The sequence below is a fragment of the Perognathus longimembris genome, chromosome 6 (assembly GCF_023159225.1).
Source record: "Perognathus longimembris pacificus isolate PPM17 chromosome 6, ASM2315922v1, whole genome shotgun sequence".
Taxonomy (NCBI): domain Eukaryota; kingdom Metazoa; phylum Chordata; class Mammalia; order Rodentia; family Heteromyidae; genus Perognathus; species Perognathus longimembris.
Genome location: NC_063166.1, coordinates 85,593,274 through 85,618,640, shown reverse-complemented (window position 1 = coordinate 85,618,640; position 25,367 = coordinate 85,593,274). Strand labels below are relative to the sequence as shown.

The 25,367-nt window shown below is 65.6% G+C and overlaps 1 protein-coding gene across 1 annotated transcript; it reads right to left on the bottom strand.

Annotated features, from left to right (window-relative positions):
• Positions 1–12,917: 12,917 nt before the first annotated feature.
• Positions 12,918–24,914, bottom strand: LOC125353782 (translation initiation factor IF-2-like). Its single transcript, XM_048349437.1, has 6 exons — positions 24,821–24,914; positions 24,412–24,695; positions 22,162–22,375; positions 21,746–21,951; positions 19,853–19,971; positions 12,918–13,244 (listed from the first exon to the last, which is right to left on the bottom strand). The coding sequence occupies exons 1-6, from the start codon at positions 24,912–24,914 to the stop codon at positions 13,130–13,132; spliced, it is 1,032 nt and encodes a 343-aa protein (XP_048205394.1). The 3' UTR covers positions 12,918–13,129.
• Between the last annotated feature and the right edge of the window lie 453 nt (positions 24,915–25,367).

The following is a 25,367-nucleotide window of genomic DNA, read 5'->3' as shown; positions in this document are numbered from 1 at the left end:
GTTTTTTCAGAATGCTCCCTCCGTGGTGACGGCCAGACGTGGGCTCCGTGCCACGGGTTCACACTGTGCCTCCTGCAGGGTTGGGGAGGTGCCGTCTGGCCTAGGTGGTGACAAGAGCACACCTTGCTGTCTGGGTCCTTGAAGACCGGGTAAGGGATGGTGCTGGGCTGGAACCGATGGGGGGACGACGGGGGACTCCGGCTGGAGCACAGTGGACAGACTCCCAGAACGTGACGAGTCTCGGAACACTGTGCGTCTTCAGGAACTTTCTGGATCTGAAAGCAGTCTGAGTTGCCTGTGCTAGTGGATCGCAGCGACCTGCAGTTCACGTATGCCCACTGCCAGGAGAGGTGGAGAGGTGAGGCAGGGGTTGGATGTCCAGCGTGCTGCTGGGGGTGTTCACCAGGGCCCTCGGATAGTCCCTTGAACTCTGAGGACTCTCCCAAAGTTGATTCTGACGTGCGGATCCATCGCATAAGGAACGGATACTCACGTTTGAAACTCATAACCCTGGACCTGGGTGTAGCTGGGTGGTAGAGCATCTGCCTAGCAAGCACAAGGCCCCAGAAGCACAAAAAAGGAAGACAGGCAAAGTCGCAGATGCGGGTGGTTCTGTTTCATTTTCTGTGCCGGGGGAGGCGCCTGCCTAGGCCCCACCGTGTTTTGGAATTTGTCCCCTTCCTTCACTGCTGACGCCTGCCTCGAGGAACAGCTCCTCTGTCCTTGGCCTGGGTTGTCCACAGGAGTGAGCTCCGCCCGCTGTACTACCCTTCTCCTCAATGGCTGGCTCCATGAGTATTTCCTCTCTTCCTCTCCTGCTCAACCTGGCCACACCTTGATCGTCATCATTCCAGAGAATCCGATCTTGAGTTCGTGGATTTCCTCTGTTGTTTTTCTGGTTTCCACTTAGCTGAGTTCTACGCTCATCTTTGTTATTTTCTACTTTCTGCCCACACTGGTTTGCTTTTACTTTTACTGGTTTCTTAAGCTTAGGTCATAGTCAGCAAATAGAGCCACCTGGTTTAGTCATTTTAGCGCTGCGATAGAAAAGGTACAAATGGGCGAGTATGGCCGTCTTCCAATAGACCGTGTTCAGAGAGAAACCCAGAAGGGCTCAGGCTCAGCCTCACTGAAACAGTCAGTGCTGTCACAGGTATTCGAAGTACCGCTTTACTTCCACTCTACGATGCTGACGGCCGTAAGCACCGTTGGCTTGGAAACACTTGGTCTGCAGTAACCATCCAGTCTTGGTGACATTTAGGGTCTGGCTGACCCTGAGGATGGCCCCTCCCAGGACTCCCCAGTTCCCGCCCAGGGCTGCCCCGTCCCCAAGGGTGATAAGGGACACATCTTCCAGCGATTTCTTCAGGGTCAGCCCTCGCGGAGCCCTGCCTACTCCTGGGGGCCCTCGGACATGGCTGCTGCCCCCCTGCCCCCACCCCCAGGCACCTGCCATCCTCAGCTAATCATCTGCTCCTCCCACCCCCTGCAGCCGCCCTATTACAACTTCCGGCCATGGGCGTCAGCCCCCCCACTCTGGTCTCCTGGCTGTTCTGGGCCCCTACCACATTCTCTAGCCAAGAGTAACTGACAGTCTTCTCACCACATCTCAAAAATAATAGTACAAAGTAACTACCTGACTTACATTGTAAAACCCACGGTCATCCATCCACTTGGTCACAAGAGCTATTTCCCAGTGTAATGTTTGATCTCAGAGCTTCGGGATCCACCCCTGTGTTCTCCAAATCTCCTGACCAGTCCCCTCTGGATCCCGTCACCTGACGCCTCCAGACTATGTCACCAGTCCCCTCCAGAACATGTCACCCATTCCCCCCCATCACACCACCAGTCCCCTCCAGATCATGTCACCAGTCCCCTCCAGATCACACCACCAGTCCCCTCAAGATCACGTCACCAGTCCCCTCAAGATCACGTCACCAGTCCCCTCCAGAACATGTCACCAGTACCCTCTGGAACATGTCACCTGTCCCCCCCAGATCACGTCACCAGTCCCCTCAAGATCACGTCACCAGTCCCCTCCAGATCACACCAGTCCTCTCCAGATCACGTCACCAGTCCCCTCCGGAACGTGTCACCAGTCCCCTCTGGAACATGTCACCTGTCCCCCCCAGATCACATCACCAGTCCCCCCCAGATCACATCACCAGTCCTCTCCAGATCATGTTACCTGTCCCCTCCAGATTACATATCCTGTCCCCCCCCAGATCACATCACCAGTCCCCTCCAGAGTCTGAGTCCATCACCTGTCCCGTCCAGATCGTGTCACCTGTCCCGTCAGATCGTGTCACCTGTCCCCTCCAGATCGTGTCACCTGTCCCGTCCAGATCGTGTCACCTGTCCCGTCCAGATCGTGTCACCTGTCCCCTCCAGATCGTGTCACCTGTCCCCTCCAGATCACCTGGATTTCAGGTCTGGTTCACGTAGCTGTGTGCTCCACTGGGAAGTTCTTCGTGGCTGCTGTTATTCTCTGTTGAAGGGCCCAGGCATGCTTTTCCTGAGGTGGCTTAGCACTTTTCCTGGAGCACTTGCTTCGGAGGCCTGTGGGAACTTGGGCCTTGACCTGCACTGCCCGCCCCTCGTGATCCCGGCTTCTCAGGGACTCTAGGTGGCGTGGAGGGAGGAGAGCAAGGTCGCAGAGCCCTTGGTCTCTGCAGCCCTGCGGCTTTGTGTGCAGGCTTTGTGTGTCTCCCCACGAGCAGGGGTGGACTCTGCAGGACCTTGGCCTTGCTGTGCCGCACTGAGCAGGTGGCCCCTGGCCCTGGCCCGGTGACCTTTGCCTCTGGCCTCCACCGTCGCTCTGTGAAATGGCCTGCGATGACACACATCTGTCACCATGCCCACCGCCAGCAGCCCTCTCCCTCCTGGGCTTCCGGAGTCACGGCTCTGACCTTCACACTGGTACAGTTGCCCCACTCCCGCGCTGGCCAGAGGATTGCATGGCTGGGAAGCCATGACTGGTGGGGTGATTACAGCTGCGCCCTGAGGGAGGGCTGGTCCCCGCGGTGGCTGCACCTCCAGCAGGGGGCGCCCTTCCACAGCGTGAGACTGCTCCCTGCCCAGCTCACCTTCGCCTCTGCCAGGCAGATTTTCCCGGGAAGGTGTCCGGGCACCGACAACAGAGGGGCCCAGAGCCTGACCCACGCAGGGTGGGGTGGACTGGGCTATGGCCTTCCCGCCAGAACGTGGCCTCCATTTGTCACATCCGACGTCAAACTACAGTAGGACGGGACCAGTGCCGGCAGATGGGGAACCGGCCCAGAGAGCTGGCTCTCCCCAAGGGCTGCCGGGACCCCAGGAGGCCTGCGGCACCCCTCCAGGGGCTCTGCGGCCGTCCCTCCCCGGGTCTGTGGGCCGTCCCTCCAGGGGGCCCACGGCCCCGCCCCCAGGGGATCAGTAGACGTTCCTCCAGGGAGTCTGCTGCTGGCCTTCCAGCTGCGTCTTCTTGGAAGCTGCAAAGGCCCCGTCCCCCGGGTCTTCTCGCGGCCTCTGGTGTTCTTGGCTTTGCTCCTGACCAGTGGGGGGGCCACAGTGCCTGCCTGGTTACAGTGAGGATGGCGGGCTGCGGCCGAGGGAGCCTCCTCCCCCGCTCATCTCCTCCAGGGACCTCTGTCTGGGCAGGAGAGGGGTCGGGTGCCCCAGGCAGGTCCTCTGCAGCCCCAGCTGCTCCACGGGAGGCCTGGGATGTTGAGGGTGAGCCTGCCGGGGTGGTGGACCCCGGGCCGTCCCCGGCGCGGTGGACCCTGTCCCGTCCCCGGCGCGGTGGACCCCGTCCCGTCTCCGGCACAGCGGGGGCCGCCTCCACGCAGAAGCTTTGCTTGGTGGGATGGCATTTACCCAAGGCACGATTTCCTGGAACCGTCTGCCAAGACCTGTGATTAAAAAGCCGCCTCCAGGGAGGAGTCATTCCTCTCTGAATGAATGCAGGTTCTCTACCGCCGCACGACTCCCCACAAGCCCCGGTGGCCGTGCCACAGGAGGGGGAGCCCGGGAGCTGTGGGTACTGGGACCCTGCTGACAGGAGGAGCTGCAGGAGTGAGGGCCCCGCCCCGCCAGAGCTGCCCAAAGGGAGCGGAACCGGCCCCAGGCTCAGCTCTGGCCCAGTCACAATGCCCACTGGAGCCCAGGTCAAAGACATGAGGGAGGGCAGAGGAGGTGCCCAGGGTGGCGGGGGGGGGGGGGGGGAGGGGAGGGGCCGCACGTACTCAGGGCCAGCCCAGCACAAGTCTTAGGGCCATCACTACACAAGGGAGAGACAGAGACAGAGACAAAGAGAGTGGACACAGAGAAGGACAAATGCAGAGACAAGGAAGGAAAGCAGAGAGACAAACCTAGAGAGACAGACAGACAGCCACAGGGAGAGGAACAGAGGCAGCGGTGGCGGTGGGCGTGTGGCGGGACGGGACGGGGAGGGGGCTGGGCGTGGAGGGCGCTGCCGGCCGGGGGCAGGAGGACAGGAGGAGGCGGCGGGCGTGGGGCAGGACGGGACGGGACGGGGAGGGGGCTGGGCGTGGAGGATGCTGCCGGCGGGGGCAGGAGGACAGGAGGAGGTGGCGGCGTGGGGCAGGACGGGACGGGACGGGGAGGGGGCTGGGTGTGGAGGCCACTGCCGGCCGGGGCAGGAGGACAGGAGGAGGCGGCGGTGGCGGTGGGCGTGGGGCGGGACGGGACGGGACGGGGAGGGGGCTGGGCGTGGAGGCCGCTGCCGGCCGGGGGCAGGAGGACAGGAGGAGGACAGGAGGAGGCGGCGGGCGTGGGGCAGGACGGGACGGGACGGGGAGGGGGCTGGGTGTGGAGGACGCTGCCGGCGGGGGCAGGAGGACAGGAGGAGGCGGCGGTGGCGGCGGGCGTGGGGCAGGACGGGACGGGGAGGGGGCTGGGTGTGGAGGACGCTGCCGGCGGGGGCAGGAGGACAGGAGGAGGCGGCGGTGGCGGCGGGCGTGGGGCAGGACGGGACGGGGAGGGGGCTGGGTGTGGAGGACGCTGCCGGCGGGGGCAGGAGGACAGGAGGAGGCAGCGGTGGCGGCGGGCGTGGGGCGGGACAGGACGGGGAGGGGGCTGGGCATGGAGGCCGCTGCCGGCCGGGGGCAGGAGGACAGGAGGAGGCGGCGGGCAGCCTCCGCAGCGGCCAGGCGAGGCGGGCTTGGTGCGGAGCCTCAGGCCTCGGCCTCCTCACAGGAAGACACGGTGATCCTCGCTGGCGGCAACCACACCAGCAATCGTTAGCGTGTAATTATTAATTATTCATCTGTCAAAATGACAATTACAGCCCCACACTAATAATTCATGAGTGGCCTCTAGGGGTCATTTTCAGACCAGCGAGTCTGGAGTCGCTGGAACCACTGCAGTGGACCCTGGAGCTAGGTTGTGTCCGGGAACCATTACCAAGAAAACGTTTTAATTAGCTTGGTACCACCCACCAACTAATTGTCCTCATCTGGCTCCCGGCTCGCCCTCCGAGGTAGCTGGTGCTGTGCTCGGTGGCCAGCGCCAGGCTCGGCCCCTGCAGGTCAGGACGCGGGGAGGGAGGGGCCCTCCTGTCGCTGCCGGGCGGGGGCCTGGCCTGCCTCTCGGACGCTTTCCACACGCCCAGGTCCCGCCGGCGCCGGCCGCGTGCTGGGAGCTGTCCGCGAGCTGGGTCCTGAAAACTTCCACACTCCTGGGCTTCCTAACAAGGCCGCGCTGCCCTGCCCCTCCCGCCCGGGGGCGGGGGGCAGATCTGGGGCAGGCCTCCGCTGGGGCGGAAAGTAAACAACTTGCCCAGGGCCCCCCAGTGAACCAGTGCCCCATCTTGGAACGTAGGAGCGGAGCCTTCCCGGGCCGCCCTGCCTCTTCCCAGGCCAAGAGCCGGCTTGGAAGACGCCTCGCGGCCGTCAGGAAGGCAGCGCTTGCAGGCAGCCACCCCGGCCACTTGGCCTTTCGCTCCGCTTGACTTGGAGCACACACCCCTGGTCGGCTCCCTGAGCTGACGGGCAAAACCACCGTTCACACGGAGAAACACATCACAGAGACGCAGGGCCCGGGGCGCGGGGCTGCACCCACATGGCAGAGCGGTGGGGGTGAACGGCCGGCCCGCGGCCCGCGGCCGAGGAAGTCCCTCTCGTGAGCGAGGCGTGTATCCGCAGCCCACGCGGCACCGCTCCGGCCGCGTGGTGAAGGTGGATGGCACGGCACCGCCCCCCACGCCTGGCCTCTGAGCCCCGTGTCCTGGGCATGGAGGCTGAAGCCATCGCTGCTTGGACGCAGCCCTGGGTGACCACGCACAGCCACCCCCACGTGCGCAGACCCACACGGTGAGGCGCTTCCTGGCAAGAGGCGGGAGTGGAGCACAATGACCCGACAGCATGGCGGAGCGTGGGATTGTTCTGAGGAAGGCAAAGCGCCGCTGTCCCTGGTGCCCCGCTGGGTTCGCAGCTCCCATCAAGATGGTTCCACAGTGGAAGGCAGGGACGGGTGCTACGGCGGGCGGGCCCTGACTGCAAAGTCTCATGAGGGAGGACGTGGGCTGATGACGTGCCTGAGATCTTAATGAGGATGATGGTCGCATGCGGAAACTCGCCGAAAACGTGTGGACTTTAAAAAAGACTTAAGCGCTAACACGACGAGACAACCACTGGCCCAGCACCAGACGATGTGAGCTCCAAAAATGATCCTAATTACAATTGATTGAAACCAGTAGGTTATCTTTAAACCCACTAATCCATAGTGACACATTCTTCTTCCGTTTAGAGGCATTCATTGGTAATTAACTGGCCAGATTCCGAAAACAAGCATGGAAGTCACCTTAACTCAGTTTTCTAATCAACAGTCTTCCTGATTGTCAGTCCCCTTTGCCTGGTTTCTTCATTTCACTTCACCAAGAAGAGATACAGGGAGTTACTGCTTCTTGGAGGCATTTTCTGATAGCATAGCTCAAGAAACAGATTGTCCACACAGAGAACGTGAGACCTACCAAGATGGGGCCTCCAGGGAGTCCCTGGCTATGACTAGGGGCCCCCAGGGAGTCCCTGGCTGTGATCGGGGACCCCCAGGGAGTCCCTGGCTGTGATCGGGGGCCCCCAAGGAGTCCCTGGCTGTTATCAGGACCTCCAGGGAGTCCCTGGCTATGACTAGGGGCCCCCAGGGAGTCCCTGGCTGTGATCGGGGGCCCCCAGGGAGTCCCTGGCTGTGATCAGGACCTCCAGGGAGTCCCTGGCTGTGATCAGGACCTCCAGGGAGTCCCTGGCTGTGATCAGGACCTCCAGGGAGTCCCTGGCTGTGATCGGGGGCCCCCAGGGAGTCCCTGGCTGTGATCGGGGGCCCCCAGGGAGTCCCTGGCTGTGATCAGGACCTCCAGGGAGTCCCTGGCTGTGATCAGGACCTCCAGGGAGTCCCTGGCTGTGATCGGGGGCCCCCAGGGAGTCCCTGGCTGTGATCGGGGGGCTCCAGGGAGTCCCTGGCTGTGATCGGGGGCCCCCAGGGAGTCCCTGGCTGTGATCGGGGACCTCCAGGGAGTCCCTGGCTGTGATCGGGGACCTCCAGGGAGTCCCTGGCTGTGATCGGGGGCCCCCAGGGAGTCCCTGGCTGTGATCGGGGGCCCCCAGGGAGTCCCTGGTTGTGCCTGGGGGCCTCCAGGGCATCCCAGGCTTTGATCAGGACCTCCAGGGAGTCCCTGGCTTGAATCGGGGGGCCTCCAGGGTGGCCCCCAGCTGTGATCAGTTTCTAGCTAATTTTGCCACAGGTACTCTTGTAGATCTGACCTTGGCGGACGTCAGGCTCAGGTTCCCTCTTGTAACAGGTGCGTGGAAGCCCTCAGCACGTTAGGGGAGGCCTCCTTGAGGACCACAAAAGGGACACGGCTGTACTGAAGAAGGCCAGAACCCTTGGGCTCCCAGCAGGGCGCCTCTGCTCCTGGTGACAATTGCCAGGCTGGCTCTGCAGCACGCAGGAGCTGTGGCACCTCACTGTCCCGGCCACTTACACCTCTGAGCTCCAGTGGCCCTGCTGAGACGAGCATCCTGCTGGCCTTCCCAGCCGTCTTTGGGCATACTTCCTTCCCAGCCCTTGAGCGCCGGCTCTGAGGAGTTCCTTTTCCTCCCTGGCTTCCAGCACAGCAGGAGCTGGAGTTCTCTCTCTCATCGCCTCCCATTCCAATTGGAAAGGAGCCTGTCCCGTCCGTGATAGTGAGCTAGACAAATTGGTCTTCCCTGGAGGGCAATTCATTTCCCTGGAGAGTGATGATCCAGGGAGGAGATTCGGGGTTTTATCCTCCTGCTCTGAAACACAGCTCTGGGACAAAGTCATAGCTGAGAGGAACTGCTATAAAATCACCCCAGCTAATAAAGAACTCGCAGACTTACAACACTCCTACTTCGCCACTCTGATGAATTAGTGGCTCTGGAAACCGAGTGTCCCACTGTGGCCATGTCAGAGGCTCTGGACGTCCCGGCTTGAGCCACAGCTACCGTTCAGGAGACCTGTGCCCGTGCCGCGCCTAACCCAGGGAGAAGCCCGGTTACCCTAACAGGGCGAAGGCCTCACCTTTGCATCTCTGAATGGCAGGGCTCCTATTTGACGGGGGTTGGGGCTCACTATGATAACGGTGGGCGTGGCTCAGTGCTCCCAGGGTGGGGAGGGTCCAGGGCCAAGAGGTAGTAGGTGTGGTCAGGCTCATGGTGTGAGTGTGGTCAGTGGTCTCGGTGGTGGGGTAGGTTATGGGTCATGGTGTGGGTACAGCTCAGTGCTCAGAGGGTAGGTGTGGGTTATTGGTCAGAGGTCAGGTGTGGGTCATTGGTCAGAGGTCAGGTGGGGGTCATTGGTCAGAGATCAGGTGGGGGTCATTGGTCAGAGATCAGGTGGGGGTCATTGGTCAGAGGTCCGGTGGGGGGTCATTGGTCAGAGGTCAGGTGGGGGGGTCATTGGTCAGAGGTCAGGTGGGGGTCATTGGTCATAGGGTTAGGGTTCGGGTCAGTACTAGAGGAGCTGCAGCCTTCTTTATGCCGGGCTGGGTTGTGCCCTGCTGTCTCCAGTCTCTTGACCTCTCCATTCCTTGGGGACACCACTGTGTTGGAATCAGAGCTGAGTTGAGCTGAAGATCACAGAGCCTGGTGATGAAGCTGGGTACTGAGTGCAGGGTTTGGGTGATAAGGCTGAGTGCTGAGTGCACAGTGCCCGGGTGAAGGTGCTGAGTGCACAGTGCCCGGGTGAAGGGGCTGAGTGCTGAGCGCACAGTGCCCGGGTGAAGGGGCTGAGTGCTGAGTGCACAGTGCCCGGGTGAAGGGGCTGGGTGCTGAGTGCACAGTGCCCGGGTGAAGGGGCTGAGTGCTGAGTGCACAGTGCCTGGGTGAAGGGGCTGGGTGCTGAGTGCACAGTTCCCCGGGTGAAGGGGCCGAGCGCACAGTGCACAGCGCCCGGCTCCGGGCTGGTCTGGAGGGCCTCTGTCCTGGGCCCTTCCCCTCTGCACCTAGGGGTCCTGCCCACCGCCCACAGCCTGTCTTCTCTGTTCCTTCCTCACTGGCCCTGTTCCCAGGTGGACAGCCTTGGTCTGGGTGGAGGGACCCGCTCCCCAGTGGAGGCCGGGGGTCGGCCCTGACTGGCGCCCTGCCTGGAGGGCCCTCGGAGGGGCCTGTGCGCTGGGATGGCACACGGGGCCCAGGGTTGCCCAGCGGGCGGGGCCTGGCGTGCAGCCCACCCCGGCCCTCAGCTGATTTCAGAGGCGCCCACAGGCAGCCCGGCCTCCCGGGCACCGCGGCCCTCCCTCTGCCGGAACACCGAGGGCGCCGCAGAGCGATGGCCAAGGGTCCCCTCCTGTGGCACCTAGTGGGGTTCCTCTCGACAGTCTAGCTTCCACCACGTGGTCTTGAGAGCAGCCACAGGCTCAGGCATCCGCTGGTGACAGAGACCACCACCTCCTGGTGACAGACGCCCACCGTGTCCCCCAGTGACAGACACCACCGTGTCCCAGTGACAGACGCCACCGTGTCCCCAGTGACAGACGCCACCGTGTCCCCCAGTGACAGACACCACCGTGTCCCCCAGTGACAGACACCACCGTGTCCCCCGTGACAGACACCACCGTGTCCCCCAGTGACAGACACCACCGTGTCCCCCAGTGACAGACACCACCGTGTCCCCAGTGACAGACACCACCGTGTCCCCCAGTGACAGACACCCACCGTGTCCCAGTGACAGACACCCACCGTGTCCCAGTGACAGACACCCACCATGTCCCCAGTGACAGACACCACCGTGTCCCAGTGACAGACACCACCGTGTCCCCCAGTGACAGACACCACCGTGTCCCCCAGTGACAGACACCACCATGTCCCAGTGACAGACGCCCACCGTGTCCCCCAGTGACAGACACCACCATGTCCCAGTGACAGACACCACCGTGTCCCAGTGACAGACACCACCGTGTCCCCCAGTGACAGACACCACCGTGTCCCCCAGTGACAGACACCACCATGTCCCAGTGACAGACACCACCGTGTCCCCCAGTGACAGACACCCACCATGTCCCAGTGACAGACACCACCGTGTCCCCAGTGACAGACACCCACCGTGTCCCAGTGACAGACGCCCACCGTGTCCCCCAGTGACAGACACCACCGTGTCCCAGTGACAGACGCCCACCGTGTCCCCCAGTGACAGACACCACCGTGTCCCCCAGTGACAGACACCACCGTGTCCCCCAGTGACAGACACCACCGTGTCCCCCAGTGACAGACACCACCGTGTCCCAGTGACACACCCACCGTGTCGTGGTGACGTCCCTCCGGTCACTCAGCCACACAGCCCCCCATGTCCTCCAGGGCCACCCTAGCACCCGCTTGTTTGACAGAAGTCAGCGAAGGCCCCCCGGCCCCGGCCCCACCTTCCTGGGCTTGGGAACTCAGACTTGCGGCACAGCTCTGGTGTGGAAAGAAGCGTTTATTCTCACTGTAACCTGGCAGGTGACCCGGCCGCGGACTCCCTGGCGCCAGGAACTTCCTTTTCCTCAGCCGCCTGCCTCCAGCGGGCCAAAGAGGGGCGTCCTGGATGCAGACCCAGGCCATGCCGGGGTGGTGACAGGGCTCCGGCTCGGCTTACCTGGAGCTGGCCCCAGGCCTGCCAGGCCCCCCGTGGCCCCGGCTGGGGTTCTCGGTCGGCCCGGCGTCCTCTTCCCGCGCCACGCGGGGATCAATGCGCAGCTGCAGCTGGTTGAAGGGGACCAAATCCATCGAACGGTCGATTTGGTTCCATTTTACCAGCTTCAGCAAAGCATTTGGCTCCCAGGTCCGTGGGGGAGAGTGGCCGATGTCCACGAGGAGGGCGGCTGGGCCGGGGGGGGCTCCAGGTGCAGAACCCGCTGAGCCTCTGCCCCCCTTCATCGAGAGCCGCCCGGACTGAGGGGCTCACCCCCACGCCGACACACACGCCCACGCCCTCGGCCTCCCTCCCCCCCCCCGCCCCGGGCAGACTCTCCGAGGGCCGAGCCGGCCGCCCACGCAGCCTCTGCCCTTGGCGACCCGGGCAGCGCGTTCCGGTGACTCCACTCAGGGAGCGGGGCCGGGCAGGCGCGTCCCCGGTGACTCCACTCAGGGAGCGGGGCCGGGCAGGCGCGTCCCCGGTGACTCCACTCAGGGAGCGGGGCCGGGCAGGCGCGTCCCCGGTGACTCCACTCAGGGAGCGGGGCCGGGCAGGCGCGTCCCCGGTGACTCCACTCAGGGAGCGGGGCCGGGCAGGCGCGTCCCCGGTGCCCCGGGCTCTGGGCGCGCGGGGGGGTGGACGCCGTGTCCTTGTCGCACCACGGGCAGCCGGCTCGCCCTGTGCCCCCTGAGCGCCCCGCGGCTCAGGCCCCTCTGGCCCCCGGCACGCGCCGTGGTGAGCTGGGCCCTCCGGGAGCCGCCCCCCCCCCCCCCCCGGCAAAGGACCCAGCGCCTCTGGGTCTGGCCCCACGCCTGCGGCGGCCATGGTGGCGTCGGGGAAGAGCGCCCCAACACCCTCTCTCTCCAATTTCCCCGCGGGACCCTGCGCGTGCCCAGCCCTGACGGGGGGCAGCCTCGTCCTGCGAGGTGGGCACTGCCCGGGGGAGCGCCCTGCGCGGCGGGCCCCGGGCCCCCGTCCTCCCCCACAGAGCCTCGGACTCCTGTCCCACCATCCCTGGGTCCGCAGGGGAAACCCCCAAACAAGCATGGCCTCGCTTCCTCAACAAACCTCCGCCTGCCTGGGCCACACCGGCCCCCTCAGGGGGGTCGCCCCGTCCCCTCGGCTCCGCCCCAGCCCCAGGCAGGCATCGGGGCCACCCGCTCCAGACTCTGCCACTGTGTCACTCACTATCCGCTGTCCTCTGCTGCCCCCCACCTCACCCCAACAGGAAGGGGACACCGAGGCCGGCGGCACCCCGCCCAGGCCCAGCCCAGCCGCGTCCCCTTGGGCGACCGCCCCGGGGCGGCGGGGGACCAGGCCCCGACCTTCACCCCACGCGGCCCGTCCCCGCGCGGCCCCGTCCTGCCCCGCGGAACGAGCGGGTCGCCGGCTTGGGGGTTTGAGGGACGTGGCCACGGCTCGGGGAGACCTGGGACGCCGGGCTCACGGTATGGCCCCCAGACCCTGGGGGGAGACGACCAGCACCCCCTGCTCGGTTGTTCCGTTGGCTGGCAGGCGTTTCTGCGCCCAGGAGCCTCGCCCACCCTCCGGAGCCGTGCAGAGCCTCGGCATTTTTACAAGCATAGTTTTATTTTCTTCCTGAAAAAAAAAAAAAAGACACCAACAGCACAGAGGCCCCACGCGCCGCGGCTCACAGGCCAGGGCTCCACGGAGCCGCCTCTCCCGGGAGACCCCCACCCCCGGGCACTCGCCCCATGCTTCCAGGCGGGGTGTCACCCCGCCAAGCCCCCCCCCGGCCCGCCCCAGCCACCCCGGCCCGCCCCGGACGGCAGAAGCTCCAGCAGCGGCGCGGCCAGCCCCCCGCAGCGCAGGCCCCGTCCGGGCTGGAAGGCGGGGACGCCCGGGAGCCCAGCCTGGCGAGGCGCGGGCGGCGGCGTGGCGGGGGAGCCCCGGGCACGGTCCCCTCGGCCTCGCTGTTCCCCGGGTGCGCAGAGAACGAGGCCGCAGCCACTGCCGCGTGTGCGTCTTAGGGCGCACACAGTCACACGGGTTTTAAGACGTCTGCGGACGGAGCCGCCGCACGGGACGGACACTCAGCATCTTCCAGCAGCCACGGACACGGGACGCAGGCGGCCACTGCCGAGCGCACCAGCGGCCTTGTAAAAATCAGTGGGAAATTAGATGCTGCGAGAACGTAGCTTGTGTCCAATTAGTCATAAGTGGAGCAAACAGCTGCGCAGAGCGAGACGGAGCAGGGAGTGCGGCCGGGACCCCCCCCCGAGGGCGGGGCCAGCCCCACGGGCCAGCCTGGCCCCGCAAGGCCGGATGACCACGCTGGAGAAGGGGAGGGGCGGGGAGGGCCTCCTGGACCCCTCCCGGACCCCGGAGGACGGAGCCCAGAACGTGGACGCCGACGGCTGTCCACCGAACGCACTCTAACCTCGGTCCTGGGGAGAGGGGGACCTTGCGCTCTGGAGTCAGCGTCCCACCCCAAGGCTGGAAGTTCTAGGGGACTTCCTCGGGCTCTCCGGGCCTCGGGATCTCCAAGGGGGACTCAGGGGTTTGGCATCGAGGCGTGTGAATACCGGGCACTGGATGCCTGGCACAGCTCAGCAGGAACCCCTGCCCGCCCGCCTGGAGGGGGCTCTCCCGCACCGCACGGACGGCCCTCACCAGGACACGCGGCAGAAGCCACACCGCCGGGTCCAGGGCCCGGCGCCCCTCGCTCCAGCACAATGGACACAGGACCAGAGCCCTTCGGGACATCAGCCTCTGCTCAAGAACAACCAGAGCCAAATCACAGACGCTGCCGGGCCGGCCGAGGGCTGAGCCGGGCTGCGCCCGAGGCCTCGCAGTGACCGGGGCCCCGGGCACAGACGCTGGGCGCCCAAGCCCAGCCGCCCACTGCCCCCCGGGCCACCCCAGCGGACGGCACCCCAGACTCTGGCGCCCCCTCCTGCCATCCCGGCTGAGTGCTTTTGTGTTTCTTACTACGGAGCTGTTAAAATTTAAACATCAGTAACCTAATATCTCTCCACACACTAACATTGCCCCTCAGCACTCACTCGGATTTGCCCTGACATTAATTTCTGGTGCCACATTTTGGTTAATTGTCAAAATTGATCACGAAGGATTATGATTTGCCCAGTGTGTGAGTGCAGGCTGGGGTGGGTTCGCCCAGGAGTCTTCTGGGGCTCCTGGGAGGACACCCAGTCCCACCGGGCAGCCTCCAGGAAGACTCAGAGCCCAACGGCAAAGGCAGGTCCTGCGAGCTCCCCTCCACCCCGCAGAAGCGGCGTTGTTTCTCCGTATCAGCAATCCCGACTCAGACAAACGCCGGCCAGACCCACTCCACCCAAATCCCTAACTTTTCTATCTGGTCAAAAACTATTCACATGGGCTGGGGATATAGCCTAGTGGCAAGAGTGCCTGCCTCGGATACACGAGGCCCTAGGTTCGATTCCCCAGCACCACATATACAGAAAAACGGCCAGAAGCGGCGCTGTGGCTCAAGCGGCAGAGTGCTAGCCTTGAGCGGGAAGAAGCCAGGGACAGTGCTCAGGCCCTGAGTCCAAGGCCCAGGACTGGCCAAAAAAAAAAAAAAAAAAAAAAAAAAAAAAAAAAAAAAACAACTATTCACTGCTCACCACTGAGAAAAGTTCCACGCAGAGTGGCCCGGGTTTTTAATAAACTTGTCCACGGGAGCGTGTGGAATTGCGGAGGCCTTGGGGTGGCTGGGTTCGTCCCCGGTGGCCGCGGGTGGGGCAGGGGCTGCGGGGAGCCAGGGGCCTGGGGCGTGACCTTGTGGGGTACGACCTTGTGGGGTACGACCTTGTGGGGCTTCTTGCTGTCCTTTGCAAAAAATGACAAGGCAGGTTGTATTATCTGTCTCATAGATAATGCTTATCATCTCGAGATAAGGCTTCCATTTCAAAAGGAGACTTGGGGGTCCCAGAGCCCTGCGGTCAGGGAGGGAGGGGAGCCCTGGAGCGGCGGGAGCGGCTGGGCTGGCGCGTCCTGAGACGGTGGGCGCCACCTGACACCCCGCTGTGGGGGGATTGGGGGGGACAGTGGAGCCACAAGCTCGGTGCACCTCACCTCACTGCCGGAGCTCAGCGCGCAGAGCCGGGGGGCAGGGGCAGCTAACGGGGCACCTCGGCCAGCCTCAGAACTCCGGGGGGCGCCTGCCAGCCCGGACCCCCCCCCCCCACTGCGTTCTCACCCCGTCCCTGCCAGACCCTGCAGACCCTGCCCCAAGGACTGGACTCCTCTCCCGAACGCGGGCCGCTGCACCCTGGAGAAGGATCGCAGGGAACGCCCGCTCCCCCCCCCCCCCGCTCGGCACCTGGAGGGGACAGGGCCGGGGGCAGGGCCCAGGCCGGGGCAGCCTCCGCCGCCCTGCGGGCGGGGCCCGGGGCTCCCGGCCTCCATGGCCCCAGGTCACCCGGGCTCGGCGTCTCCAGCAGGACAGCTGAGAACGCGGACTATTTATACCGGCCGTGGCATGCAGATGGCTCGGAGGCCATATCTGGGCATGACCAAGGCCACGCGGGCCTGCCACGGGGCCTGGCCTGGGCGCACATCTGCCCCGGGCGTCCTCCAGCCCCCCGGAGGCCCCCCGGAGCCCCCGGGACAGCTGCTGCCTCTCCTCCCTCAAGTTAAAAATACCCTGAGTCAACGTCCCCAAGCCTGTCCTCCGCACACGCCGCGGCACGCAGGCCCGCCCAAGCCAGCACTGCGGCCTCCAGGAGGAGGCCGCAGAGTCCAAGTTGCCTTTGGGGTCCTCCCGGGCTGGGAAATAGCCTAAGACCCCTACGCCCTGCACGCCTGCCCGCCCCCCGTCCTCTGCTCTCCTGGCTGGACACGGGGGGCTCCGCACACCCAGTGCCTCTGTGGTCCCCATCAGTCACCGCCGCCCTCAGCCCAGGCACCCCAGAGACCCGGCCGAGAGACCCAGCTGCAGGGCGGGGACCCAGCCACGCCTCCCCGCCTTCGCGGCGGCCGCTTGTGGGGAGCCGGTGGGGACTCGCGTCTGAGGAGGCGAGCGGCATGCACCTGCGGGCGCTGCAGCCCTGCCCTTGGGAGGCGAGCGGCATGCACCTGCGGGCGCTGCAGCCCTGCCCTTGGGAGGCGAGCGGCATGCACCTGCGGGCGCTGCAGCCCGGCAGCGGCTCTGCAGAAGCCCGCCCGCTTCCCCCACTGCGGCCGCCGCCCCTCCTCCGCCTGCCCAGAGCCCGCTCCAGCCTTGACCCCGGATACTTACCGCGCAGGTCGCCCAGGCCCAGGACGCAGCCCGCGACGCAGCCTCCAGGCGCTGCCGACACCGCCCCTTCCCGAGGCCCGGCTCCCCTGGTGCAAGGCGCCGGGCGCCCCCGGCAGAGGCTGCTGGCCGGCCCAGAACTGCGGACGAGGCCAGACTCCCTCAGAAAGCCCAGCGCCTCTGCCCCAGCCTCCCCACGCCCTGCTGAGGGGCGGAGAGGGCCCTGGGCCGCCCACCCACGGCGCCAGCGGCAGCCAGCAGGCCCTCTGCGGGGGGGGGGGGCTCTCCACGAGGGTGCTTCACCACGCCGCGCCGCTCGTGAAAAGGACCCCCGGCTACACCACGAGAGCTCAGTTCCCCTCACACGCACGCACGCACGCACGCACACGTGTGCGCACGCCAAGGCGCCGCCGGCCCGTGCCACGCGAGTCCTCCCCGGAGCTCAACGCCAGTCCCGCCCTCGTGTGGCATCTCTCCTGCAGCGTCTCTGGGTCTGTGGGCCGTAGGGAAAAAGCACTGACCCGTTTCATCCCCGGACTCAGAAATCCCACGATTCTTGCCGCTACCACTCCTCCAACGTGGTCCAGGTAACTGTTTCATTGCTGCAGCACAAACATTTCCAGAAAGTTCTAAATGTGCAGAGCCCTGCAAAGTTCCTCCTCAGAGAAAGGAGCATGACCCTCCTCTCCAAGCGGCATGCCCACCGGGGCCCCAAACCGCAGGCCAGTCCCCGGGCATGCCCAACGGAGCCCCCAAAACACAGGCCAGTCCCCGGGCATGCCCACCGGGGCCCCAAACCGCAGGCCAGTCCCCGGGGAGCAGGGCGTTCTCTTTGACCTCCACCAGCCACATCCAGGCTGCTTCTCCCTTCTCCTGGACTGCGGCTTTACGTCCATGGTGGCGTCTGCAGGGTGATGCTAAGGAGGAGGCCACGCGCCCCTCTTGCCCACCTTGACCCACTTTGCAAAGGCAGCCCTGAGCGCCCCCACGCCGCGCCGGCGTGCGTCTCCTCCACTTCCCCGCCCCGAGGAAGGACTTAGCACTGGTGCACAGGACATGTCAACCGTGCGCGCCGGTGTCCCCAGGGAAGCGGCCTGTGGGGACACACGTTAGGGAGAGGGACTCGGGTGTCCAAACAGTGCTCGTTTTCAATCCCGCAGATTGAGAGAGCAGAGGTGATTTATAACCAAGGAGGCGGCGGCAAGCTCCCTGCAAACCCTCTAGTTTTACTGCTCAGTCAAACCTAATTCCAAAACGCTAATGCTTTTATTTAAACACCACATCCTGCAATAAAGCTTTCATGTATGGCAACACATCCAGCGCGAGGCAGTGGAGCCTCTGCGGCTTCGGGTGGGCTCCGTGGCTGCAGACCCGGCTGCTGCCCTGCCCGCGGCCGGAGCTGCGAGCGAGCAGGGCGGAGCCGACCTTCCGGGGGTGCTGGGCACGGGCCCGCCGGGGCCGTCAGCCACCAGGAGGAGAGGGCCAGGGCCGTGCCACCCCCTGGCTGTGTAGCCAGAGGTCAGCAGAGAACGCAGCTTCCAGAAGGAAGGCGGTGGAAAGTCAGAGGGACCCTGAACTCAGAGACCCCACCCCCTGAATTAGTCAACTCAAGACCCCGGGTGGGAGCCGTCTAGAAGATCAGATTCGCGCCGGGTCTCTTAGTCGGAGGACCCTGGGCTGGCCTCAGCCACTCACGAAACCTGGCCGCCCCAGGCCCGGTGTGCACAGCTGGCAGGGTCTGTGCCCCCCTTAACATTCCTGACAAAGGTTGGGGCGCAGGATGAGCAGGGCACCTGCTCGGCGCAGCCAGCTGCCATGGCGGGGACAGCTGGAACACAGAGCTGACACACAGGAAAAAGCCCGGTGCGGGGGCGCGGGCCTGGCCGCGGCGCTGACCCCGGGGACCAGCCAGCCGCCCTCCCGCGGCAGCCCAGAGCCTTCCACGCTGCCTCTGCCGCAGGGGACAGTGGGAAGAGTCCGCACTCTGGATCCAGACCTTGTCCTCGTTCCCTGGGACCTCAAGGATGTCAGCCCCACCCTCTCCATGACGCGTCCAGCGAGCAGCGAAGAGCGCGGAGCTCAGCCCGCGAAGGCCAAGGGCTCTGCAGAAACCTCGCTGGCTAGCACAGCAAAAACTTCCTCCAGATGGATTTGGTAAAACTGGGAAGCCAAGGGGTCCTGGGGCCGCAAGCAGGGGGGAGGCAGCACAGACTGGGGGGCTCAGAGTATCCGGGCTCACTTCACCTTGGTGTGCCCCACCATGGACAGAGGCCCGGAAGGCACAGGCCGCCCCGTACCAGGGCCGGCAGAGCCTCTGCCCACAGCACTCCCTGCCCAGCGTCCTCTGCCTTGCCCAGTGACAGCCAGGGGACTCTCCTCCCCCGAGGGCCTCGGCCACGTGGCCATCAGCCCGCCCCTCCCTGCCCCTCCTCCTGCTCACAGCAAGGCCCTCCAGGACCCTTCGCTTGCCAGCCTGCGGGTCTGCGTCCTCCTGTTTCCGCCCAGCACGGCGCTGTCTGCTGGGGAGTGCCTCTTCCCAGACAGCCATGACGGCAATGCCTCTGGGCACCGGCGCCCACCCTCGTGCCCCGAGCCCCTGCTGGACCCAAGCAGGACCCCACGCCAGCCAGAGGGCCTCCTCCCTCTGCCGCAGTCAGCACGCTGAATATTTAATGTCTGATGAGCGCTTCCACCTGCTGACACAGGCAAAGTGGCAGAACAATGCCGGCAGGGACGTGCCGGTCCCTCTCGGGCAGCCTGGCCCAGCCCTTGCCCGGCCACGGACGGCGCGTCCGTGCGCCCACCCGCGCAAGCCCCCACCGACGCACCCCGCCCCTCAGCCAGGCGAGAGAGGTCCTGGCCTGAAATACATACTTCTTTACATTCCATAGCTTAGCAGGTCCATATGGGCATATAAAGAAGTATGTCTCCCAAGCAGGTAGATCGGCGGGCACCGGCTGCCCTGGGAGCCCTGGGCACAAACCACCCCAGCACAAAGAGCGCGGCAGGCTTCCTGCCCGGCACCAGCACGGGACACCCTCCTGGCCGGCCGGAACCGGGGCCTGCCCGTCCTTCCTCTCCCAGCACCCTTTATGGCCCCCCTTACACACACACACACACACACACACACACTTACGCACACACAGGCATGCGTATACACTGACACATGATCTAGAAGCAGACAGCGAATCCCAGAAACCCAGTCACTTTTTCCAGTAGTTGCTCACTTTGCATCGACAGAACAAGATAAGACCTTCCGCCCCCACCCAGGGAAGAAATCTGCCACAAACTTTCGGAGGAGGCAGCTCTGGTGCCTCCGCTAGTACCTCCCTCTCTTTCTGGGTCTCCTTGTCCCCATCAAGGGCAGAAACCAGGGTGCAAAGATTGAACCTCAAAGCCTGGCACCTACTCGGAGGGGCCGGCTTCTCCCGGGAGCCAGCCCCTGGGGACGGAGGGCGCGGCGGGCGCGCGCCCAGAGCGCCCAGAGCAGACCCGGGAGCTTACCTGGACTGCTGCTGCCTTCCACCAGCAGGCCCTGGGGATTCCGGCTCCCAAGACGAGAATCGTGGCAGGGTGCTCAGCGCCTCTGTCTTGAGGATGTGAGGAAGAAATCCGACAGCCATCTGTGGGCGTCATGTCCCCAGAAGGCAGCTGGGGGACGCTGGGGGGTCCCCTGCACACTCCAGCCCCCTCCCGACCCCCCTCTCTCTCCTCCGCACCCCTAGCCCCTCTCTCTCCTTAGCCTCCGTCCCTGCATGCAGCGGAGCCCTCCTAGATGGTGGTAAGGGGCAGTGCACCCCAGTACCCGCGCACCTTGAGGGGCTGGAACCTCACCTCCGCCTTTGCCGCTCATGCCCAGCCTGTACCCGGGTTTATTGCCAAATCCAGGGGCTAGCGCCCTGGCCCTGGTGTTCCCTGGTACACCCGGGCTTTTAATGAAATGAGCCTACCGCAGACTGTTTAAATAAACTTAGCAAGTGCAAACTAAGCACTTTGGAATGTTTCATTGTATCGTTTTCCCTGCTGCGCTTTGAGATCTCTGGGGGAGAGAAGTTGAAGATCCTCTCTGCTCTCCCAACTTTGCAGGCGGGCAGTGTGAAGTTTGGAAGGAAAGACAGACAGACGGACGCTGGGTGACGCCCGGGGGGCCAGGCCCTGGGCAGCAGGAAGGAAAGGAGGAAGGCTTGCAGGCCCCACAGCACCCACAGTGAGGCTGGCAGGCCGGTGCTGGGTCCCCGAAGCAGGTGGCACTGCCGGGGCTGGGGACGCGGCCTGGGACGTGCTGGCTGGCACGCAGAGGGTCCGGCTGGGCCCCCGGCCCGGCAGGGCGCGGGAGGAGAGCCCCCACCGGCCGGTTCTCCCCGGTCAGCACGGTGGCATCGGGTGACCCTTCAAGGGGATGGCCCAGCGCGTGTCCAGACTCCGCTCACTGGACAGGGCCAGGTCGCTGCGAGCATGCAGTGTGCAGACGCGGCAAAGCACGTTGCCTGGGTTCCTAGGCCGTGGGGGACTGGGGTTCGAAGGGGGGGTGCTAGGGCTCTGAGAGGCACTCCTGTGCAGCAAAGAGCCGCCCGGCAGGGGACAGAGGCAGGCCACCCCTTCCCACATGGCTGCTGGGGTGTGTGTGTGTGTGCTTGTGCATGTGTGTATGTGTGTGTGTTTCATTTCCACACACCCGAGGAGAGGACAGTTGAGGCAGCAGCCCCAGCTCCCGGGCCTGGGCCTCCGTCCCGGCTCCCTGAGCGTGGGGAGAACAGTGCTGCCGCCCCGGGCCCCCTGGGCTCCCCGGTGCTCCTATGAATAGCATCTGGGGGCCAGCTGAGCGTTCGGGGGACACGAAGGGCAGGAGAGCCCGGCCAGCTCCCGTCGGGATTCCAGACACTTCCCAAAGTTTTCCACGGCCGTAGGAGCGTGGCAGCCCCCTCTAAGCTAGCCCGGTGGCCAGCAGGGCTGTCCAGGGCCCAGCTTCTGCCCCAGAGTCACAGGGACCCCACCCCCCTCCCCCAGGCTCCCCCCCCCACCCCCAGGGCTGGCACAGGCGCCCTGCTGACCCCAACAGGCTGGGGAGCGGCCAGAGCCCGGCCCCTCGGCGCCTCCTGGGTGGATTCAGTAAGTTCCTAGGAACGCGGAGCCCCCTGCCGGGTGGCTGGCCCTGGCCAGGCTCACTTGGCCAGCCAAGCCCCCCTCCCAGAACGGCAGCCCCCTCCACGCCAGCAACCAACCGCGGAGCACCTAGGGACGCCGCTTTCTTACAGAAAGCCGCATGTCAAACTTCCCGCATGCCGCTGAACGCGCCCGCCCGCCCGGCGCGGCCGCTGCTGGCTCTGCAGTTTTCCAAATGTGGATGATGGCACGCGCCGCCGAGAGCAAACTCCAGGCTCCCCGCCGGGCACTCACCTGGCCGGCAGGCACACCCCCACCGGAGCCGGTAAGTTTGCCGAGGCTGCGGCGGTCCCGGGCGGGCGGGCGGGCGGGCGGGCGGCGGCTGTGCAGGGTCTCGGCTCCCCTGGAGATGCTGCAGCGGCGGCCAGCGCCAGCCGCTCCTTCCCGGAGCCAATCGCAAATGCAGGGGTGGGGGTGGCCAAGCTCCAGAGGAGTCCGCACTTGAGGGGGGGGGCAGAGAGAGAAAGAAGACACCGGGCCCCCCAGCTCTGCACCCCTGCCCTTCCCCCAGCCCTCCCGCTGCAGCGCAGACTTCACAGCAGGGAGATCTTAGGAGAGAAGGAGAGGGGGAGAGGGGGAGAGGGGGAGGGAGGGAGGGAGGGAGCGAGGAGCGAGCTGATGCAGAGTTCAGAAGCAGCAGTGCCGCACACCTTGCACTCGGGCGGCCGCTGCAGGAAGCTCCTGCACCCCAGAGCGCGAGCTAGAGGTCAGGGTAGAACAAAAGGGAAGGCCGGGGTGTGCGTGCTCACACGGGCACAGGGCCCCACACGCCACACTCCCGCAGGCCGGGGGAGGGGAGGGAGGGGAGGGAGGGCCCGCGGCCGCCGCGGCGGGAGGGTGTGGGGCCCCGGGATCCCCAGCAGCCTCACCTTGGCAGTCTTATATACCCGGCCAAGCATCCCAAACACGCCACCCGGCCCGGGCCCCCCTCGGGCCCTGCTCCCTGACCATATTTAGTCAAGCAGGGGAAAAAATAGCCCGTCAGCTGGGCCTCCGCTGGCCTGGCCGCGGGGAACGGGACGGGAGCCCCAGCCCTCGCAGAGGTCCCGGGCCTGGGCGCTGGCTCTGTCCCCTCCCGGCCCCTCCCCGGACGCCAACCCTCCCCCCCCCCACCATCCCGCCCTGTGATCCCCTGGCTATTTTTAGCCAAGCAGCCTCTGAGCCCCCTGCCAATCCATTCCCCGGGGTGCCCTGGGGAGACCCGAGAGCGGCTTCCTTCCGGATGCAGGACTGGGGGGAGGGGATCCGCCCCCCTCCCCGCACCCGGCGGCAGTGGGCAGAGCCCCACGCCCACCCCGAGTTCCCCTGGGTCCCCCCTGGGCTTTGCCCTTTGGCCCGCGGGACCAGATCAGGTGGTGACGGGCCGGGCCGGGCTCCCCAGCCAGCCCTAAGGCATGAGGGCCGAGGTCACCTTGGACGGCAGGCCAGGCTGACGCGCCTGCACCTACCCCAGGCCCCGCACCGAGCGTGTGCGTGGGGCCGGAGAGACCTCAGATCGCTGGTGCCCGCTGCTCTTAGGCCCCTGCATCCTAGTCGCCCTGACATTACGTAAGGAGCTTGCGCCGGGATGTCCCGCAGCCTCTCGGGATTGGCCACCGGTCTCCCTCAGAACTGTGTGACACTGGGAAAGTCCCAGTGCTCGGGGGGTCACCCCCCACGTCCCCCCCAGACCCAGATGTGCAATGACAGCGGATTGCAATAACTGTGACCCACCAGGAAGACCAAAGGCAGGGCCTGTGGGGGGAGGGAGCTTCACGCCAGCCGCCCGCCCCGCCCTGTTCAGAGCTCAGACCCCAGAGGCCTTCCTCCTCTCCAGCACACGCTCCTACCCACCCACCCACCCACCCACCCACCCCACCCCCCGCCTCCTGCACTGGCAGAAGCGCCCCTTCTGTCCTGAGCAGCGGGGTGGAGAGGGAGGCCCGGGACAGGCCCGCCCAGAGCAGCCCACCTGCAGGGAACCCCAGGACTCCAGGGAGGAGCCGCCCCTCCCCGCCTCAGCCCACCTGGGAGGTCCAGGCCAGGCCCGCAGAGGCGCTGGGAGGGAGCAGGTGGAGGGAGCAGTGGCGGCCGCAGTCACCCCGCAGGCTGCCTCACACCCGTGTCCTAGCGGGAAGGGAGTCCCTGGCCAGCCAAGCAGCCACGGCTCACAGAGGACTGGGGGGCCATCTCTTCCCAGAAAGACTTGAGAGGTGCTGGTCCCCAAAGTCCTAAAGGTCCCCAGGACATGGCCAGGAGACAGGCTTGCGGCAGGGGAGGGAGGGCCTCAGCCCCATCTGCGTGGAAACACACTTGCCAAACACTGCTGACAAAGGAGCAGCACAGGACACGTCCATACAGCAGAATATTACTTGCCCGTGAAAAGGAACACAGCTTGGAAACCTGCTTTGGGCCCCCCTGAGCCTCTGCTGCTCACCTAAGGGCTCAGGCACCCCCTCTCTGAGGACGAGGAGGTGCTGAGCAGCAAGGTCCCTGGAGACTGCACCTGTGGACTGGGGCCCCGGCAAGGTGACCTTGCACTCACCTCTGGGCCTTCAGCACCCCGTTCTGGTCCACTGAGGACAGAAGAAATGGAGGGTAGATGGATGGGTGCAGTTGTCAACTTACCCACAGCTTCCTCTGCCATCAGACAAGCGGCGGAGGGCGCCCCCTGACTGGAACCTGCCAGCCTGTTGAGCTTTGGGGTTGAGGTGAGCCTGGGGTCTTACTTAGGGAAGCAGGGCGAGGACACCCCTGCCCTTTGGGAGCTCTCCCCAGGGAACCCCCTGGTTGCCGTGGTGGGGTGACGCTCCCATGGGCAGCCAGTTCTTGGGGCTCCTCGGGGTCAGTGTCCCCCCCCCCACGCGGGCTGGCCTCAGGAGCCGGGCGGAGGCTGAGCCCACTGGTCAGCAACCCGGCACCTGCGGCTTCTCGCCCAGAAAGCCCAGGGCTGGCGTTGTAGGCCGGAGCAGCCGTGGGAACGCAGGGCTCTCAGGCGGGTGGGCACTTGTTACTTCCGCCCCCGTGACTTGCTCCGCGGCTCCAGGCAGGCCCGTCGCCCCACCGGGAGGGGCACGAAGCCGCAGGGGCCTAGCTCTGCGGGAGCTGCTGGGCCCTGAGGACGCCCCACCGGCGTCCTGTTCCTGCATCCGTGCGTGGCTCAGCTCCTCTGCCCGGCGCTGGCCCAGGCACAGCTGGATTGCAGCTGGAGGGCAGGGAGGGCAGGCAGGAAAGGGGCTGGGGCCTCACCCAGGCGCCCGGACCCTCCCCTCCCCGCAGCCAGGGTTCTGCACGAGCCTAGGCAAATGCAGGCAATGTCGAGGCTCTGACCAGCCATCTGCTGCTCTTCTGCCTGGTGCAGGACACGAACCTGAGGCCCCCCAAGGACCCCAGGCTGCTCCTGGAGCGAGTCCCCAATGGGCATCCCCAGAAAGAAGGAGACAGAGGGAGAGCGTGCTCGGTCTGCTCCGGGACTTCCCAGGCCCGGCAGGCTGTACCTGCTGGGCACCTGCCCCGGAGCAGAGCCGCTGGCCAAGCGCCGGGCAGGCAGCTCAGCCCTCCGAGCCTCAAGACGGGGGCCCCGCCGGCCCTAGGAGGGGGTGCCGCGGGCCCGGGGGCGCCCGAGCACCAATGCACGCGCACGCACACGTGCACACGCGCACACACGCCTCCCGCGAAGGGAATCCTCTCTGGTGGCTCGGATGCCGGTCATATTTCACTGCCACAATGTCAGCAGCGAGCCGTTTGTTTCCAGTGATGGACGTCGGTGCAGTGTGGCGAGCGCACTCCTGTCAGGGGGGGGTGAACATTCGGGCCTCCCGGCCCCACGCCCCGGGAGCCTCCAGGGCGAGTCCCGAGTCCCAGGGGCAGCGGCCCC